This window comes from Dermacentor andersoni, chromosome 6 (genome assembly GCF_023375885.2).
Source record: "Dermacentor andersoni chromosome 6, qqDerAnde1_hic_scaffold, whole genome shotgun sequence".
NCBI classification, from domain to species: domain Eukaryota; kingdom Metazoa; phylum Arthropoda; class Arachnida; order Ixodida; family Ixodidae; genus Dermacentor; species Dermacentor andersoni.
In genome coordinates this window covers 112,529,551-112,551,033 of record NC_092819.1, presented here as the reverse complement: position 1 = coordinate 112,551,033, position 21,483 = coordinate 112,529,551, and the positions used below count along the sequence as shown (strand labels likewise).

Below are 21,483 nucleotides of genomic sequence, written 5' to 3'. Positions count from 1 at the left end.
TGATGTTTACGGCTAAAGCTTAATTTCTTTAACGTTTACACTAACACGAGTGGTGAGTTGACGTTAAACGTTACCTTGCGTGCACCAGGGCTGTTTGTCTGCGTAGTACATAGAACACGCAGCGAGTGGTATTTGCTTAAGGCGTTGTTGTGCGTCATATTTCATAACCTCTGAGAGGGTTGAGCATTGTCATTGCCTATCATGGCACATCCCACCGTGGCAGAAGCATTAAACTTGAATTGGATTATGGGACTGGTACGTACCAGAACCACCGTCGGTTCATGAGGCACGCCGTAGTTGCGGACTCCGGATTTATTTTGATACCTTGATGTGCACGTGCGTTTTCTATTTTGCCCTCGTCGAAGTGCGGCTTCCGCGGTTGGGTTCAAATCCGCGACCTCTAGCGCTGCTTCTGCACGCCCTGCGTTGTTTGTCAACTTGACATATTTGCATTGTGCTTACTTTTCAGAAATAGCTGCAACGTACTGTACCATACCTTGAACTTTAGCTTATATCCAGTTTCCCCGCAACCGCTGTCGTGTTTATAGTAGTAGCGTTTCATTGCGTACTCACGTCGCCTTTCTCCGATCCCCCCCCCCCCCCCCTCACCCTTGTATGGGAACTGCGAGCTATGGGGGCACTCCTTTCGCGTCTCCGACGGTTCCACCCATTCTCTGCATCCTCTCCCCCTCCTCTATGCCATTCTATCTGCGCGGTAGCCAAGACAGCTGTGCTGGCGCTGAAACATCAACCCCCCTACCCTCCCCGGAAAATTTTCTGGGATATCCTCGCCTTCCTGACTACATACAGGGGGGAGGGGGGGAGGCTCTTATACACTCTTATATGCTTGCGAGTGCAAGCATATAAGAGTGTGAACGACGCTTCGAACAAACATGAATTTGAACTTTCCCGCTTGTACCATCGACTCTCGCTTGTTTTCTCGATGGCAGTCCTGCCTGCCTTCATAGATCATGACAAGCCCCACAGCAGCCAGCGTCGGTCGCAGCCAAAACGAGCCAAAACACGCGGGCCGCGGGCTCTTCATGCACTCCGAAGAGCGCGAAGACGAAGAGCCAGCTTTTGCAAATTTTGTCTTTGTGTGCAGTGATCGCGTTTGCTCGTGCTCACGTATGTGAACCTAAGTTGTGGATAATCATAGAGGACCAAGTTACATGTGGACTTCATAATTTGGAACTACTGCTTCTTTTCCTCACCTGCGATGTCGGACTCCGACCTAGGCGACCAAGTCGCGAGCGCGAGCTCTTCGACAAAACATACCCGACATCCTCGGCTAGTGTATCCGTCCGATCACTCGGATGACTCTCCCGACGACATCGTAAGCTCTACAACTTCGTCATCTTCCACTTGCGCGCTGCATTTGTTCTGTGCGCTTTAAGAACCACGCTAGCAGTATCTTGTAGTAACTGACTTGAAATGGATGTTTCTCCCAAACTTTGATCTTTTATGACTGAATCACTGTTTTGTAAGAATATCGAAGACCTTGGAAAGAGTTCCTCTCGAACGTGCGCTCTTTTCATTTCTTTAACTTGGCACGCATTCAACGCCTTTCGCACGAGCGAATAAACACAAAACAAACGGACCCCGCACATGTGTCAGCGAAGAGCGCCTGTTGCCGCTGTTGCCTGCGACACAGCGTCCTCGCGCGAGCGGTGCATACGTCGTCGAACTGCTAATCTCTCGGCGACCTAATCAGTGCCTGCGCGCTTGAACGAGCCCAGCTGCGGTGTTGGAGGCGTCACGCGAGGCGTTTTCTCCTTTGTACATACCTGTAGCGGCTCCACGCTGGGAGATACGACTCATGTTAAGCGAGCTGGTATCCGCGCGAAAATGGTAACAGTCATCTTGTATCCTTTCGCGAAAGCTCGCTTTTCGCTTGTTGATGTGCACGGGCTACGCCGGCACTAATGTTGTGCGGCACCTTTTGAACAGCGGAATCCAGTGAAGCAGGCGCAGAGTGAGCGTCCATCAAAAGTAGCGCGACCTGTGTTTCAGCGTCGTAAAGCATGATCGACCGTCGCGCGTCCTTGCATTTAAATGTTTCCTTACGCCGTTCTGTGGAACGCTGTAAAGATCCACCATTGCATTTAATGCTTTCCAGAGAGATGGGACATCTCGCGTTGTTTGCGCTCAGTTCCGGTTTCAGTACAGGCGCTACGTGCGGCGTTCTTCGGAATTGGCTCACTTGATGTGAGCGATCTGGGCGCTTAAAATCGCTTGCTTTGACAGAGGTGGTAAGTTCGACAGTCAAGTACTTATTAAAGCCTTCCATTTATGATGGCACTTTAAATATTGCAAATCGTTTCTGTGGAACTCTGTGGAGGTAGTTTAATGAAAGGGAGAAGTTATCCAATCCGCAATTTTCATCAGAGAAGTTAAACCCGTTAAGATTATTGTGACTCTCTTCTATTGTATGTTTGTGATTCCCTTATATTGAGAAACAAAATTTATGCTGATACAGTATTTTGTGAATTTATTAAAGCATGGGGTGTGCCGCAGCTTTTAGGGCATGTTTCCTTTCTTTAGGGCTTTTTTTTAATAATCTTTCTCTATGCAATAATGTCCACAGATGCAACTTACTCAACTGGGCAAAGTTAAGACTTAAAGTTGCAGAATGGCTTAATTTTTGGGAAAGAACGAGTTGAGCTTCAACTCTTAGCATAGCCATTAGGCAGTCGTAACAGTGATCTGTACTGAATCAACCAGCTCCGTAAATGGGACCTGACATATATTGCAGCCAAAGCTGTTCTCACGATTGAGTTTCTGTACACATACATACTTTGCACTTCAAATCAAATGGCCTCCTAAATCAGTTCCTCCAAGCATGGTTCATAATGCTTGGATTCCTTGAGAGTGTTGAATATGGTTTATGTGTGAATCACTGTAATAGTCTGCTGTTGGCCGTTGTCAGATAAGGAGAGCGCATGAGACGTTTGGCAAGGAAACAGCAATGACATGACCATGTGACATTGCATCCTATGGATTTATTCAGACCAAATCGAAAATATGACACAGGGTTTTATTCAACAGGATGCATCTTTTCGAATTCTTCGGTGCACTCCAACGTTGGAAACCTCAGTACCACCCGTCGTGGTAGCGTAGTAGCTATGGCAGTCGCTACTAAGCCTGAAAGTGCAGGATCGAATCTTGACCGCGGCAGCCGCACTTTGGTGGGGGTGAAATGCAAAAGCACTCGTGTACTATGCATTCGATGCACATTTAAGTTTGCTCTGCAGTCCCTCACTACGACCTGCCTCATAATCAAATCGTGTGGTTTTGGCATGTAAAACCACAGAATTTAATTTTGAAGCAAAGCTTTCTTTGCCTCTTTCTTCGACTTTTCCACTGCTGCTGCTGCGGTTCTGTCTTGCATGCCCCATCGGGGGTGGTCGAGAACACCTGGGCACAGCAGGTGGTCTGTGAGACCTTTTCGACAAGAACTCCTTGGCCATCGACACAATGCCCTCTTGACAGCTGTAATTCTGCGTGAGGCCCCCGCAAAAGTATTTCAGAAGCTGCAGTGCTCACCTTTGTACTCATGCACAGCAGCCCACAGGGGAAATAGGAAAAGAGAAAGAAGAGACCTAGAATGCGTAAAGCCAACACCGTGACGAAACGGGGAACCGACAGCATGGGAGGATTGTGGGAAAAGAGAAAGGTAGCATCAGAAAGCATGCTTCATTTGGTGCTTTGCCAATACAAAAAAAGAATGCCAGTAAAGGATATGGCAAGAGTTGCGGACGAACTGTAAACGTTTAAACTCAAAGTACGGTATAGCACATCTGCTATTTCTAAAGGATAAGCACCGTACAAAGTTTGACTATTCAGACAGCTGACACGGGTCATGCCTGTGCAAAGCCGCATTGAAGCACTGCATAGTCAAGATGACAATACGCAAGTGGCCTTCCAGCAAATTAACACTTCAGCTACAATGACGCGGTGATCTTTGTGAGGGAATGACTGTGCTAATGTTCTCGCCGGCTATGAACACAACAATACCTCAACTAAACACAACTCGCTGTGTGTTCCGTGTACTACGTGAACAAACACAAGTGGTGGACGCAAGGTAGCATCTAACATCAGATCACGACTATCGTAGGCTGTCAACATCACTGCCAAATATTCTGAATGAATGTAAACAGCACAGAAAGCTTCGCTTACATCGATTCCCACAGTGCGTGGGATCTGCATAATTTATTCTTCTACACAACAATACTAGAGCAAGGCTCGCAGATAGTGCAGACTTAGCAAGCTATATACCCCCTGTGCGGAGTGAATTGGAAAGCCTTTCACATCAAATCTTGTCTACAATGGTAGGCGCTAAATTTCATAAGTGAAATTATGCTTCGTTGTGTTATAGACAAACAAAGGTGGTGCACGCAAGGTAGCATCTAACGTCACATCACGGCTGTTGTATGCCATCAACACGATGGGCAAATATCGTCAATATGTATGTATATAATATATAATAAGATATCATCAGAAAACTTCCCTTACATCAATCACCAAGGTGTGTGAGATCTGCACAATCTTTTTTTTTTCAACCTCAATACTGTATGCACCTGTTTTCAGTGATCAACTACAGGCGAGATAAAGATAACCTCACATGCAATTATTATGCATAAAATAAAAAAGGATGTCAAAACACTCACGAAGGTGCAGGCAGGGAAAAAATAATGCAGGATCTGTAGGCACGTGCCAAACTGCATTCTTGCGCGCCCTGATGAAGCGAGTGCCTGTGTCGAGACATAGCACAGCGCATGCACGTCCTTTAATGCCCATGCGGCTGCCAATATGCCCACTTCTAGCTAGCCCGCTGTCGAAATTGCGATGATGTACGACAGTACAATGCACTCTTTGCCGGTTGAAAAGGCAGTTTGCCATGGGCTAGCAGATCCCGTATTATTTTGATCCTTCCTTTACATTCTTGTTTAAATAAGCTTTCCTTTTTTTCTTCCAGAACATCTTCCATTCTTTAGTAGCTTGGCAAAGTCCTGCATTAGCTCTTTTTTTTTTTTCTGTTTATGACATTGTGCCCAGAAACTGGTGGGGGATGAAAGCATCGAGAAATAATGCAGATTTTTTTTCTTTTCAGAAAAGTGTTTGGCAGCTATAAGGTTAAACCATTTTTCGTGACAGTTTATAGAGTGGACACTGCAGCTCGCATGGTGGTTCATGATCACTGAAATTGCGGCTGACCCTCTAATTCCTACCTCCCCCCATTTCTTCCCGTCCCATAGGACGAAACGTCGAGCGTCGGGAGCGCATCAACGGCAGACAACACGTCGCGCAGCGACACGCCCACAAACCAAGGTCGCCGAGGCCGCCGTCGCAAAAGCAAGTCAAAGCGCTGCAAGCTGGCCTACAAGTGTTCCACATTTGTCAAGGTGAGAACAGCCACAACAGAGAAAGCGTGAGAAAAAAAAGAGATCTTTAATGAAAGAAAGGGGGAGTGGTCAGCTGATGAAGCTTAAGTGCTTGTCCGACGGGCAAATTTAATGACACTTTGAATAAATTGGTGTTAGTGTCATTTTGAAGGCTGTCGCACGAGAAAGCGTAGTGACACTGACAGCAGAGGGGTGCACCCAGAGTGTGTTCAACAAATACATAATTCAGCTTGTTTGTTTTACTTCCAGCATTTATAGCACTTAAAAAGCACAGACTGAGCAGCATTCAGGCAAACTACTTCGAAGTTCAGCTTCGTTTCTGTTCAAGCACATATCTGTTAAGATCACCTAGCTTCCTCAAGAGGTGCATAGTCATGGCAACAACAGTCAACAGAAATGGAATGAAATGTAGAGCATAATATTTTTTGCAGCACCATTATTCTGACAGTGTGTGTCTCAATTGACGAAAAAAAAAAGATTTCGGGCTTCCCATGCTTAATTTCAGCAGCTGCCGCTATTGCATCTTGCTCTGCATTTATTGCAGTGCATTAGAAAACAGCAGTGGTATACAATGCTGTTGCTTTCTAAGCAGTTTCCATGGATGCCATAAGAACTGTTTAGAAGCTTGGAATTGATATACTCCATGGAAACTTCATGACACAACAAAAACTTCGCAGTTATGATCTTTGTCCTGGTACTAATAGAAGAAAAAGAAGCGCTTTTATTTTTGTAATGTACAGAAAATCGAAATAATAATCATTTCAGATTCTTTCTGTAACACTCAAATGTCACTGTTACTGCGAGTCATACTTTGTTTTCCCATGTAGCACTAAGCTGCCAAAAATGGCACTCCACAAATTGCAGTGCATGCACTCAAAGTGACACCGAATTCACGATTCTAGCTGCACTCTTAAGTTTCTGGCTTGCTACTCCATGTAGTGGGGAGGTGAATGGAGAAGGAAAAAGGGATACAAGATGGTGTCAATAACTAGTGGAGAGAGCTGTTTACAGTGTGCCACAAAAGCTTACAGGACATGGGGCCCATAGCAAATGTGAACGTGTGCTCAGTTTGGGGATGGCGCTTCAAATTTAATTCATTCTTTGCCGCGCTATGCTCCGAAATTTTGACCAAAAATGGCCAAATTATTTTTGAAGACCCCAGTTGCCAACATGTCTTACCCCCTCAGAAAAAATAATGCTTCTGCCTACGCTGTGCCATGAATTATGTGCTACCCTCTACCAAAAGCACGACTAACTGCTGAGACAAAACAAGGCTTGTCTATGGCATTGCTAGGAAATGCAAAGCACCAAGCTAAGCTCATCCTTGGCCGGTTTCACCTGAAATGCATGAACAAACCCAGCTCGGGGAAGGCATGGAAACAGTTAATGAACCACGATGCAGGTCATGTAAACTACTACAGTCATAAACCTTCAGTTTGAGGTTATGTGCCCATGCTTTAGCTTTCTCGCGAATACCTTGTCCTGTCATCTTTTTTTGAACAAGTGCACTCATACTATGTACAGCGCTTTGTATAAGTATGCGCTATGTACATACTAGGAACAAACATGGTTTCGGATGCATGAAAAACACAGCCATCACTGTCATCTGCCTCTCTGAATGGCCGAAAACAACCATGCTAAAGAAAGCATGTTGTGCATACTATGAGCATAAATGCACCGACTATGGTGGAGCAGTCTCAACAGATCTACAGGGCCACCACAAGGTCTGCTCTTGACCTGACATTGGAACATATGCCATGCACTCTCCCAAAACTGCCGTTGGAACGTAGTCAATCAGAAAGAGCTGAACATATTGCTCTGGAAGTTCCCTGAACCTGCCACTGGAAATTAGCCCCAGATAATTGAGATGCCAGCACCTGGCATTGTAGTTTTTCTGACGTCATGAAAAGTAAATGGATTCCACACCAGTGTGACCTCAGCATTCCTGATGACTGCAAACCATACCAGTGACGCAATATGACATTACCTTTGACAAGTGCAAACATCTGGTAAATTGGTGGGATTTGGCTTCCTAAAGCTGTGCTGTAGAATACAAGAGGTGCCATAGTGAAGAGCTTGAGAATTACTGGGTTCTTTAATGGGCACTGCGATCTTAATGCACAAATGTTCTTGCATTGTGCTACCATTGAAATGCAGCTGCCATAGCCAGGACTCAATCCCATGGCTTCGTGCTCATAAGCTAAATGAAAAAAACCACTGAGCCCTGATGGTTGGAGAAAGCATTTGCTTGTCACTGCTTAAGTAGTTCAGCAAATAAATTTTGATTGAACGGCACTGGTTATCATGTCAGTGCTTAAAGTAGCTATGTTAGTACTTCATGGTCAAATTGTACAAACAGATGGAAGGTTAGGAAAGGACCCACACAAAAGTGCTTACTCACTACAGAAGCTTTAATTTGATAAGGTGATGCAACACTCCAGAGCCTTTAATTAACAGCAATCTCCACTGATGTGTGTGCAGTTCATGCCACATCCTTTCTCGGGTAAATAGCAGTCACCAACAATCAGCAGGGGGGCCATGCACTCAAAATTTATATGTGTGCTCCATTGGCGGAAAGCTTTCATTTTTCCAGGGAGGGGGGGTGGGGGGCTGGCCAGCTTTCCTAACACAATATATATATATATATATATATATATATATATATATATATATATTTCTTGCACTTGAACAAACTTCGTGTGACCTCAAAGAATTATTCACTGAAGTGACAGCCTTATACGGGAATTTACAAGACCTCATAGTAGGAGACAGTTCAATTTCACAGCCTGAGTTCTCTTGCACCACCAAGAATCTGGTGTCTCCCCATGGCGTAATCGGAGGACGGATGCATTAACATCTCTGCCTCGATTAAAACAGCACGCACCGATGTGGCTGAAGGGGTCGCATTAGCCCTAGCAGTGGCGCACGCGGCTGCGGATTCTACCATTACAGAGATCTGCACCGATTCCCAAAGGGCTTACCATTACTTCCTTCAGGGCGTAGCACCTAAGACGGTCACACACATTCTGCAAAACATTCCTTCGCTTCCCCACCAGGTGACTATCACGTGGGTACCTGGGCATGAGTGTGTCTCCGGGAACGAGCGCGTTAATGCGCATGTCCGAGGTCTTTCCCTCCGGACCCTGGACGACCAGCCACCAAACCCCATGGAAAAACCAGGAGAGGGTATCTGCACCTACCACCAGATTACCACGTATTACAGGAATGGTAGACGAGATTTACCTCCCCCTCACCATTCCCCTACCGCCCATCAGAGTTCAATCTGCCACCAGATCCAGACTAAAGCATTTATTTCTTCCTATCTGGCACATGTATTTTACCCTGGTCTTCATCATCCACAATGTACCACCTGCTGAACACCCCGGGTAGATCTTTTCTGTGTTTGTGGAGCTGCCCTACGCCCATGGTGGTAGAGCCTATTCCCAACCCTTCCTTTTCCTCTTGGGAGGCCGCTCTTCGGGCCACTTGCTTGGATGACCAGCTCTGGCTGGTGGACCATGCTTGCCTAGAGATGTTGGCCAGGGGGCTTCCGGACGTCTAGCGGCCCAACGACATTTAAATTGATACAATAAAGTTTTATTCTCCTCCTCCTTCCTTCCTGTAATTGTCGTGTACTTCGCTATCACTAATACTGCTTTGCCCTTCCAGCAAAACTGCTTCCTCTCTCTCTTTCTCTTTTTTTTTTCTTTTTCTGTGAGTCTGAGTATAAGCGCTGCTGCGCATGACTGCTGTTGATTCTGATTTCGAGTGAATCCGGCTTGCCCTCATTTCGGTTACTGAGTGAATTATGCAGTGTTCTCCAATTGCCATGCACCAAGGCTTTAAAAGAGAGCAGTTGCGTTACTCTAAGAAAACCTAATGCACATTGTTTCCAGTACAGTGGAGTACCCGCCTGTAATTCTTTCGTTATTGAGATTTAATTCAGTAATTGCAATTGAGTATCTAACTCAATAATTACTCTCCTGATTAGGAAAGTGTCAATAAGGCATTTGTAGGCACCCCCAAATGATATCTAACTGCAGTGTTTTCAGCGGCGTACTAATTGCGTACAATTTTTTCGGACTGGCAATGAAACCTCACGAAATATGAAAAATACCACGTGACTGTGCTCTCGCCCGCATCCATAAACTAGCGCCCTAAAATAAGCTCATTGAAAGCAACTGCATTGCCTATCACAGACCCGAAGAGACAGGACATCACTTAGGAAAGGAGCACCAATAGCAGGTTTCGTGGCTTTGCAGCGATTCCTTCCTCTCATTTCTATGTCACACTTATTATCCGTCTCTGAAGGCTGACTGATCATATTGATAACAAAACCCCCTTGATAATTCAGCCGAAGCACTGCTCTGACCACGCACGAAATGCGAAAAGCAACGTAATAGGCATGCAATGTTTCAAAATCCCGGCTTTGTTCATACCACATTGACAGAGTGCACACACAGCTATATTTCGTTCCAGAAACTTGCTTCAGACGAAAGCCAAATTAAAGTGACGTTCTTATATTTTATGAGAGTGTATGCGTGCTGCAAAAACAGGTTCGTGGCCAGGAAGCGACCAACGCGTAGAGAAAAGGCAAAACCGATGCATTCAAAAGCGTAAATATACCACTTCTAAATGAGGCCATTTGTCAATTGGAACGTCTGCACAAAAGAGAAAAAGAACATCAGGTTTCAGTGTGTCTTTATTCTCTATGAATTCGAAACTGCCATTGAAGACCGGCTGCTGTCTAGACGACATGTCCGAGTAGGTCTCCTTCTACAACTACGCAGTACTGAGTCCGCTTCATAACATCTTCAGTGGCTTTCTTGATGACTGACGCTGGAAATCTGCGACAGAGATCCGTTATCCTGGCCTTGAGCTAATCTGACATCCATTTTGATCATGTAAGCACAATATTTCATATAACTGCATAGAAAGAAACCAAGTGGAGAGAGGTCAGGTAACCTACCCAGCTAATTTGCAGGCCTGCACCTTCCGATCTGTTGCGCATGAACAGTCGCATCCAGCCAGTTTCGTGCTCGGCTGCTGTGTGGTGGTGCTGCATCTTGCTGATACCACAGAAGTGGAAGATGTGGCAGCGGGACTTCGCTGAGAAACTCATCCAGAACTCCATCAAGGATTTCATCCATGTTACTCTGTCCAGTCAGTGTGTGATCAAAGAAGCTGGGACCGATTAGCACCGGCACAAATTCCACACCACACATTTAACGACGACTGGTTATGATGCTGATTGCGCTTTGCCCAGTGTGGATTGGAGTCACTCCAATAGTGTGCATTATGCTAACTTACCTGGGCGTTTCTGTGAAAATTCGCTTCATCTGTACACGGGATGTTCCTCAAAAAGTTCAGTGACTTATCGGCTTTTGTGAGGACCCAGTTTGAGAAATCTAGACAATTCTACAGGTCCTTATCTTCTAAGCATTGGTGCTGGTTTAGGTGGTACGGATGAAAGGCCGAGTCATTTAGAATCCTCCAAACTGATGACTTGGAAATTGGTCGATTTGTCTCAGGTTTTCATAATTTCTGGTGATAGTACAGTCAAACCCGGCTATATCGAACTCGCAAAAAAACGCCTATCAGTTCGATATAGAGCATAATTCGATATAAGCCTGCTAAATAATTGGATTTCATAAAAGCACATATGATTTATAAAATCACTTTATTGATGAAACTAGCTTAGTTTCGCATAAATTAGTCCTGCATTTTCTTCTGCTTGGGCAATTTCGCTGCCTGCGACGCACGCACTTCCCCACGTTGTCTAAGGAGTCCGAGCAGCTGAGGCCGCAACCTTCCGCATTTGCGCAGAAGCACCGGACTAATGCGAGTGCACCAATCACTTCGGAGGATGTGGGCAAAGGACCGTAGTTGCTTTCCTCAACGTGCCTAATTTCATTTGTGCTTGGTACGATGTCGGCGATGTAGTCTTCGTTTCGGGATCTACCGTCGTCGCGACACCATCATCTGCACTCACAAACTCGTCCACCGTTGATTCAAATGTCCCGGAAATTTTGACAGCTCGCTCCAAACTTCGGCAACACCGGCAACGGCTTCGTCGCATTCATCAGAATTTACAGTCATCACCGAGCACGCGGAAACCGGCACGTATGAAGAACGCCTCGTACACGGCCGTGCGTACGTGTCGGGCGCCATGGGCACCGGGTTGCGAGTCTGACCACTTTAGCCCTAATCGTGCTGAGAGTGCTCCTCGGAATCTTGCATGCTGCGGGGATATCGCGTTCGACGCGATTTATGATTTCGATCTTCACGACGAAAGGCGAATTCTGCCGCTTCATCACGGCAACACTGCGGGAGAAGGCCCACAAGACGCAAACACGATAAACCAGAGAAGCAGCCAGACAACTCGCACTTTCGCCATCTTGCACGAAGAGCGCACAAGAGCCTATGATTGGCTGTCTGAGCAAGCGCTGTAGGCGGGCCAGGATCATTTTTTGCTGGGGAGTGTCGATAGATAGTGATCTAAAGAAAGGGGAGAGAGAAGGAGATTCTTGTTGATGGGAAGGAAAGGTTGGAGAAGAAAGTGCAGCGCAGTAACTGTCTCTCAGCAGAGGACACCTCAACCGCGCTGCACAGGGGGTAGGGAATGAAAGTCGAGGGAGAGAAAGTGCACCAGAAATAGCAGCACGCCGCGGAAATGCGATGGAGCTAAAGGCGGTCGGCGAGGCCGACAGCCTCGGCGAATGTCAGGAGCGCACGTAGTAGTGTCCTGTGTCGTGAAGGGCATAAAGAAAGGAAGGACGCTTGATTCTGCAACCCGTGCGGGAGCACGGCGAAGCGTCGTCGAGGGAGTGGGAAGTGAAAGATGATAGAGAAAGAGGGAGGATAATAGACTTCACTATGCGCGACAGGGGGAGTGGCGACGGCTCGCCTGAACAGCCCTTGCAGCGCGGTCACGGTAGGGAGAGCGGTTGGATGGAGCCGCGCCGTCGGGTTTCCCCGCTACCGCGAGGGAAAGCCAAATTCTGGGGGCACTTTTCCGCCGCTTGACGTTCGATATATCGGGAGTCACTGCAATATTTGTTCGATGTAAGCGTAATTTTTGCTATATATACTCATTGTAACTATACCACGACCAGAAATTGTTCGATATATAGAATAATTCGATGTAAACGGGTTCGATATAGTCGGGTTCGACTATAGATGCATTCAGTCTACCGCCACACTTCCATAACTGATATACAGGTTGTTTCACATAACTTGAGCCAAAGCTTTAAAAATGAAAGGCACTCCGGACGTGCGTTGAACCAAATGCATAATGTTGGCACTGGCCTAGAGTTACTCCGGCAATATTTTATTTTACCCTTAACTAATGGATTAGTTATGTTCAATTAGTTAGTTAGCGGTAAGAGGGAAAATAGAGGAATTCCGGGTCAAGCTACAGAACAGGTATTCGGATTTAACTCAAGAAGAGGACCTTAGTTTTGAAGATATGAACGACAATCTTATGGGCATCATTAAGGAGTGTGCAATAGAAGTCAGTGGTAACTCCGTTAGACAGGATGCCAGTGAGCTATTGCAGGAGACAAAAGATCTGATCAAGAAACGCCAATGTATGAAAGCCTCTAACCCTATAGCTAGAATACAACTGGCAGAACTTTCCAAGTTAATCAACAAGCGTAAGACAGCTGACATAAGGAAGTATAATATGGATAGAATTGAACAAGCTCTCAGGAACGGAGGAAGCCTAAAAGCAGAGAAGAAGAAACTAGGAATTGGCAAGAATCAGATGTATGCGTTAAGAGACAAAGCCGGCAATATCATTACTAATATGGATGAGATAGTTCAGGTGGCTGAGGAGTTCTATAGAGATCTATACAGTACGAGTGGAACCCACGATGATAATGGAAGAGAGAATAATCTAGAGGAATTCGAAATCCCACAAGTAACGCCGGAAGATGTAAGGAAATCCTTGGGAGCTATGCAAAGGGGGACGGCAGCTGGGGAGGATCAGGTAACAACAGATTTGTTGAAGAATGGTGGGCAGATTGTTCTAGAAAAACTGGCCACCCTCTATACGCAATGCCCCATGACCTCGAGTGTACTGGAATCTTGGAAGAACGCCAACATAATCCTAATCCATAAGGAAGGGGACGCCAAAGACTTGAAAAATTATAGACCAATCAGCTTACTGTTTGTTGCCTACAAAGTATTTACTAAGGTAATCGCAAATAGAATCAGGAACACCTTAGACTTCTGTCAACCAAAGGACAAGGCAGGATTTTGTAGAGGCTACTCAACAATAGACCATATTCACACTATCAATCAGGTGATAGAGAAATGTGGGGAATATAACCAACCCTTATATATAGCTTTCATTAATTACGAGAAAGCATTTGATTCAGTCGAAACCTCAGCAGTCATGGAGGCATTACGGAATCAGGGTGTAGACGAGCCATATGTAAAAATACTGAAAGATATCTATAGCGGCTCCACAGCCACCGTAGTCCTCCATAAAGAAAGCAACAAAATCCCAATAAAGAAAGGTGTCAGGCAGGGAGATACGATCTCTCCAGTGCTATTCACAGCGTGTTTACAGAAGGTATTCAGATACCTGGATTGGGAAGAATTGGGGATAAAAGTTAATGGAGAATACCTTAGTAACTTGCGATTCGCTGATGATATTGCCTTGCTTAGTAGCTCAGGAGACCAATTGCAATGCATGCTCACTGAACTGGAGAGGCAAAGCAGAAGGGTGGGTCTAAAAATTATTCTGCAGAAAACTAAAGTAATGTTTAACAGTCTCGGAAGAGAACAGCAGTTTAAGATAGGTAGCGAGGCACTGGAAGTGGTAAGGGAATACATCTACTTAGGACAGGTAGATCCGGATCATGAGACTGAAATAATCAGAAGAATAAGGATGGGCTGGGGGGGCGTTTGGCAGGCATTCTCAGATCATGAGCAGCAGGTTGCCATTATGCCTCAAGAGAAAAGTGTATAACAGCTGAGTCTTACCAGTGCTCACGTACGGGGCAGAAACCTGGAGGCTTACGAAAAGGGTTCTACTTAAAATGAGGACGACGCAACGAGCTATGGAAAGAAGAATGATAGGTGTAACATTAAGGGATAAGAAAAGAGCAGATTGGGTGAGGGAACAAACACGGGTTAATGACACCTTAGTTGAAATCAAGAAAAAGAAATGGGCATGGGCAGTACATGTAATGAGGAGGGAAGATAACTGATGGTCATTAAGGGTTACGGACTGGATTCCAAGGGAAGGGAAGCATAGCAGGGGGTGGCAGGAAGTTAGGTGGGCGGATGAGATCAAGAAGTTTGCAGGGACGACATGGCCACAATTAGTACATGACCGGGGTAGTTGGAGAAGTATGGGAGAGGCCTTTGCCCTGCAGTGGGGGTAACCAGGCTGATGATGATGATGTTCAATTAATCAACTTTTTAAGTATTGGCTGCTGACCCGAACTGTGATATGCAAAGTTGTAGAGCACCTTGAGGAACCTCTCAATAAATTGTTTCCAACACGATATAGCTCACTTGGCCCTTTTTTCCGCATTCCAAAGAAAGCCCGCAAAATATGAAAAAATACCACGTGACGGGGCGCTTGTGCACTGTTATTGTGCTGCTATCAAGTGTGCGATGGATGAACAAGGCCTGCTGCAGCGAGACTGGCCCGCGTAAGGGTGTTATGCCTGGTGTGGGTATCTGGGCATGTGGCTTTTATCGCATGTCTATATGACTATCGCATGACATGACTATCATATAACAGTTAAGCTATTTCAACGCTGGCATCCAGATACGCGTCCAAGCTCAATGATGATTATGCGTGCATATGAAACGCTGAGATAGACTGGGACTTTTATGAAGACATGACATAAATCTTCAATCCTGGGTGAGGACGTGGAGACAGATATTCTGTCAAAAGTTTTCTTCAGACCCACATGTAAGTGTTCAAAGTGTAGATGCTGAAGCTGGAGTGTCAAAATCTGCAGCATGAAGAGGCAACTTCATCCGTACCACATGCAGCTGCACCTGATGTTGGAGCCCCACGATTTCCGAAATCGAACGGACTTTGCAAACTGGATTATAATCAAGATTGAAGGGGACCCAGGTTTTGTGAACAAAATACTCTGAACCGATGAAGCTACCTTCTCAGGTAATGCCAAGTGCACATCCACAACGCTCACTATTGGAGTGACAAAAACCCTCATTATGTTTTGAAGACACATCACCAATATCAGTGGTCGGTTGATGTGGGGTGTGGAATTTACGGTGAAACTATCATTGGCCCCTTATTTTTTGATAACACACTTACAGGCGACACATACAGGCGACAGATTTTCTTCGCGAAGTTCCATTGGCTAGGATCAAGGATATTTGGTATCAGCATGATGGTGCTCCCGCGCACGGCAGCAGCAAAGTTTGCAAATGGCTGCATGAAGTATTCCCACAGCAGTGGATTAGATGGCATGGGCCCGTTGCTTGGCCAGCACAGTCGCGAGATTTAACTCCCCTCGATTTCTTTCTCTGGGGCTACATCAAGGATCAAATATATCGGACACTAACCACATCAGAGAACCTAACAGAAAAAATAGGACAAGTCTGCAACTCCATTTCTGATACCATGATCAAGAATGCCTCAGAAAATGTGCCTATGAGATGCCAAATGTGTAATGCAGCAAATGGTGACCTCTTCGAAGAGGCATTATTATCAAAGGGCGCTTATTGGATTGAAGGTCACTGGAAAATTATTCCAGCCCTAACGCCGCCAGACTGCCAGCACTTGCCCATTTCAAGCATAAAAAAATAAAGCTATGTTCTTGTTCTCTTTCTTCTCCTTAGACGCTTTATCGCTGCAGCACCACTCGGCCAGTAGCACGCATTTGTGCCGTCATGAGATAAAAGCCACATGCCCAGATACCTCCACCAGACATAATGCCCTGTCGCAGGCCAGTCTCGCTGCAGCCGACTTTATTTTTCCATTACACGTTGAGAGCAGCACAATAACAGTGCGCAATCGCCCCGTCACATGGTATTTTTTTCATATTTCGTGAGCTTTCATTGGAACGCGGAAGAAAGGACCACATGAGATGTATCGTGTTGGAAACAATTTAGTGAGAGGTTTCTCAAGGGGCTCTACAACTTTACGTATCACACTTGGGGTCTGCAGCCAATACTTCAAAAGTTGATTAATTAAACATTACTAATCTGTGAGTTAAGGGGAAAATAAAATATAGCCTGAGTAACTCTAGGCCAGTGCCAACATTATGCATTTGGTTCAACTCGCATCCGGAGTGCCTGTCATTTTTAAAACTTTGGCACAAGTGATGCGGGACAATCTATATATTTGCGGCGTTCCTCTTGTTGCCATTTGCAGCTCCCAAGGCAAAGATCATGTTTATCTTCTGTTCATTAGAGAGACATGGCGACTGGGACAAAACAAAATGCACCTTTAGACCTTTGCACTGATATCAATTCGCTTTTGTGGCGATAGGTTTTCTCTAAAAGAAAAAAGAGAAAAATACCATCCGTGCACTTTATCTATGCCAAGACAGTCATCACAGCTTGTTTCCAACTAACACCAAACGCGACATGTTACTTCAGCCAGGGCTTAAACGAGAAGAAAGGGGGTTAACCGTGGGGCCCGATTTTTTATTAGTCATATCATAAGAAGCCAACAAACACTGACACCAAGGACAACATAGGGGAAATTACTTGTGCTTAATAAATGAAATAAAAAAACTATAAATTAATGGTAATTGAAGTGGATAAAACAACAACTTGCCGCAAGTGGGAACCGAACCCACAACCTTTGCATTTCGCGTGCGATGCTCTACCAATTGAGCTACCGCGGCGCCGTTTTCCCATCCACTTTCTTGGGTATTTATGTGCCCTAGTAGAACCCTGGGAGTGTTAGCCAGCGCCACCACTCAGAGACCTTGGTGGCGGACGTGGAACGTCCTTGGTGTCAGTGTTTGTTGGCTTCTTATGATTCAGCCAGGGCTTGGCAGATAAGGAACTAGCTCAATCACATTGTTTTTCTTTATTTCCTTTATTTCTTTCTGGCTAACTCGGAAGGATCCTGTACAAGGGCGCTGCTTTATGATGCGGGTAGGAGTGCAGTCACGTGGTATTTTCCGTATTTCACGGGGTTTATTTATCAGTTGGGAGATTTAGTACACAGTTTGTATGTCACTGAAAACTGCAGTTAGATGTCCCTTGTTTGTGCCTACAAATGCCTCATTGACACTTTGATAATTATTCGATTTATTCAAAAGAACCTTACAGGCCCTAGGGCAGGGCATAAAGTAAGGGGGGCATATTAAACAGTAAAGGTATAAAGTGCAAATTTCCAACAGGATCAGTGCTATAAAAAGATTACTGTGTTACACAATATTGAAGGCACTAGGAATACAAAGCAATATCTGAAGGCACACGAACACTTGTTACTGTTAACAGTGCAAAGGAATACCGTTTATGAAAATGACATACAACATGGCAAAAATGCACGATAACATACACTAGATTGGTCACTCGTGAACGGTATTAAATGGGAAAAGCATGAGTAACTGAGAGCGGAACGTGTCGGGATTAGATATGGAGGCTATGTTATCGGGGAGGTCATTCCAGAGACGAATGGCACGTGGTAGTGCAGATGAATTAAATGCATTTGTTTTGCCGTATATGCGCATGAAACTGAACTGATTATGTAATCTGCGTGAAAAAGAGTGGGGTGTTTGTAGTTGTAACCAGGTTCGTTTATTAGTGTAAATATATTTGTGGAATAAGCAGAGAAGAGCGATGTTGCGGCGGATATCTAAAGGCGGCAACAGTAGGTCTAGTTTAATTTGTGTAATGCTTGAGTTTATGCTGTAGTTACGGGATATGAACCGGGCTGCTCTGTTTTGTATCATTTCCATCATATTTATTAGATAATTTTGATGAGGAGACCAAATTGGGGAGGCGAATTCTAACTGCGGCAAAATGAATGTTTGGAAAGCGAGTTTTCGAATGTTTGGCGGGGAATTTCGCAAGTTGCGTCGTAGATAGCCAAGAGAACGTGATGCTTTCGCGCATGTAGAAGTGATGTGTGGGGCCCATGAAAGATTATCTGTAAGAACAACACCAAGGTACTTATATGATGAAGTGTGGGTAAGCATAGTGTTATTAAGGTGATACGAATATTTAGAATTTACACATTTTCTACTGAAGCACATCACCTCGCACTTTGTAAAGTTTAGTGTCATGAGCCATTTGTTACACCAGTTAGCGATAAGGTTAAGATCTGCTTGAAGTTTCAAGTGATCGTCAGTCGTGTGAATAGGACGATAGATTATGCAGTCATCGGCAAAAAGGCGCATGCAGGAAGTAATCTGGGTGGGTAAGTCGTTAATGTAGATTAAGAAGAGTAAGGGGCCGAGGACGCTGCCTTGTGGCACACCAGAGCTAACAGAAGAAGACGGGGAAGAGAAATTGTTAACAACAGTAAACTGTTTTCGAAAAGAAAGAAAATTACGAATCCAGGATAATGTTAAAGAGTCAAGTCGTAGGGCAGATAATTTAGAAATTAGGCGACAGTGGGGCACGCGGTCAAAAGCTTTAGAAATACAATTAGAATAATATGTCTTGAGTTAGATAATTATTTGCAGTTACCTAATTTAATCTCAGTAACGAAAACATTACCAGCAGCTACTCCACTGTACTGGAAACAATATGCGCTAGGTTTTCTCCGTGTAATGCATTGCTCTTTTTTTTAAATCTTGGTGCATGACAGGTAATTGGGACACCCTGTATATATATTTATGACCTCTGCATGCAAGAGACAATGCTTCCATCCCTAATAAATGTAGTGAATTATTAGAAGCATTTTTTCTTTCATGAGTTGTTGGCATTGCTTACTGAAAAAAGAAGCAATGCTAAGACCCATATCGTTCATATGCATTTCACATGCCGTTGATAAAAGACTCTGTTGAAGGGGTCACTGAAGTCTAGTTTCTTTCCATGGTCAAAAAAGCATGCAAAGCAGTTTGAAGCGAGGTGAACATACAGAAACATATTCATTCTCTAGGCATAAGCTATTTATACCTTTCGATATATTTGTTAATTGGCTACCTCCTTCTCTTTCAAAAATATAATAAACATTACCCTCTCCATATATTTGAATATATTGTTTATGTGTATGGCGTTTACAGTGGAAATTTAAAACAATCTTAAAGTGAGAAAATAGAGATGAGGCAGCCACTGCTGATGCTTCTAATGCGCTTGTCCTTCTAATGTCGGGATTTGCAGAAATAATGCGAAAGTGTGAATTAAAAGCTGCGCACGTTCGCGCCAACAGTGAAGCAATAAGCTATTAGCCACAATAATATTTTAAGTGGAAAGGTCGAGGCAACTCAAAAGAAATCTCAGGTTATGTGGGTGACAAAACTCTGGTCATGACACTTTAGGTGTGTGTGGGGAAGGGGGGGATGTTGGCATCGGCGCAGACACGCTTCTACAGTTATCATTCGAGCCGCCTAATGTAGCAGCTTGTCTGTTGTGCTTATTTAGGTGTTTTTCTAACCTTCTGTGGTGGGCGCAGTACGTCTAGAATCACAGTTTCCTGCGCCAATGTGGTTGTACGCAGCTGACGGCCTCACATCGTTACGTAACTTCCCAAATAACAATACGAGTCGGTTGTGGCACTTAACTTCTTAGAGCAGTAAATGAGGCATCCAGAAGTACTGTGATTGTTCCGCAAATATATATTTCTGTATAATTCTTCCAGAGCTAATTCAAGAAACGCCACTGTAGTCGGATACAACTTAAGTGTGCAATGAAGCCCCGCTCACGCCCTCATAACCGCCAGCCACTGTTCCTCCGCGAGGCTGCAAATAATTCGTACTTGAAACTTTTTCTGTTACCCAAATGAGGCAGTAAATACAAAAATAAAATTATTAGTGCGTAATTTTATACCTTTTCCCTGGCCTATTTCAGTGGAATGGCGAATGCCTAATTCTTTATTGAACTGAAATACCTAACATGCTGGCGTCGCCATAACTATTTGTTGTGAAGTTTCACTTCAGTTGGCAGTGAAGTTTCATGAGTAAAATGAGTGCAGCAATGAAATTAACTGCACCGCAGACTTTTGAAGAGTGAAATGCTCAGACTCCATGCATTTGGTCCATGTCTGTTGCACATCTCGTTGCTTCTGCAGATGAAAAGACTCTTCAAGAACAGCAGACAGTAGGTATCAAGTACGAGGCATTTTGAAAAAGCCGCGTAACGACGATTTTGTTTGCTTCTGTGATTGGCTGGCGCAGTAACCCAACTTCGCGCGATCCGTGTGCCTTTGTTGCTAACTGCTGCTTCTTCAAGTTCTATTCTACCAAAGTAGTCTTTATATTACACTTTTACTTCTTTACTTGTTCTTGGCAGTGTTCTTCCTGCGCTTCTTTCCTGCATGAGTCCATTTGATGTGGTTCTTTGTTTGCCAAGTAAAGGAGAGGTGTATCGCACAGGCGTACCTGTAAAATACACCTTATTTCATTTCTCTTTTGTGGGTTTACTCGTTTTTAGGGCGAATGGTGGGCGTTATCTACATGTGTACTAGTAAAAGGTACCCCCCTCATTTGCATAGAAAAGTTTCTTTGGGCTGCCCCCCCCCCCCCCCCCCGAAAAAAAATCCCGGGTACGTGCCTGCATCGGCAGAAGGGGGCTCAGGCCCCGGAGCCTCCCGTAGTCGGCACCTATGGTGTGCTCCCATTATGAACCATTTATGAGTAAAGTGTGACTTCTAACTGACCTGTCCAGTTTTCTGTATTGGTCAATGTTAGTTTAGATAGTTTGAGATGTCCAAATGAGCTTGTTGTTTGTTGTGTTCATCCATAGAAGTAAATCAACTTTGTCTTGTCACCTATGTTCTTTCGCCTCTCAATAGTGGAAAGTAGCGTGTAGGCAGTCTAGTTTATGATGTTCAAGAATCCAAGAATGATTATGAATATGTGCTACTTCCTGATTAAGTGTAGCCAACCAAGCAACTGCTCATTTACTTGTTAGGAATTCAAAGAACTTGTGATTAAAGAAAGAAGTAGCATTGTTAATTTTA

General features: G+C 44.6%; 1 protein-coding gene across 1 annotated transcript in view; it reads left to right on the top strand.

Moving 5' to 3' along the window:
* Positions 1 to 1,006: 1,006 nt before the first annotated feature.
* LOC126522282 (polycomb protein eed-like) overlaps positions 1,007 to 21,483 on the top strand; it is a 99,921-nt gene continuing 79,444 nt past the window's right edge. Inside the window, exons 1-2 of the mRNA XM_050171003.3 lie at positions 1,007 to 1,336; positions 5,259 to 5,405. Of these exons, the coding sequence (XP_050026960.1) occupies positions 1,220 to 1,336; positions 5,259 to 5,405 (264 nt within the window). The 5' untranslated portion in view covers positions 1,007 to 1,219. The remainder of the gene's footprint in view (positions 1,337 to 5,258; positions 5,406 to 21,483) is intronic.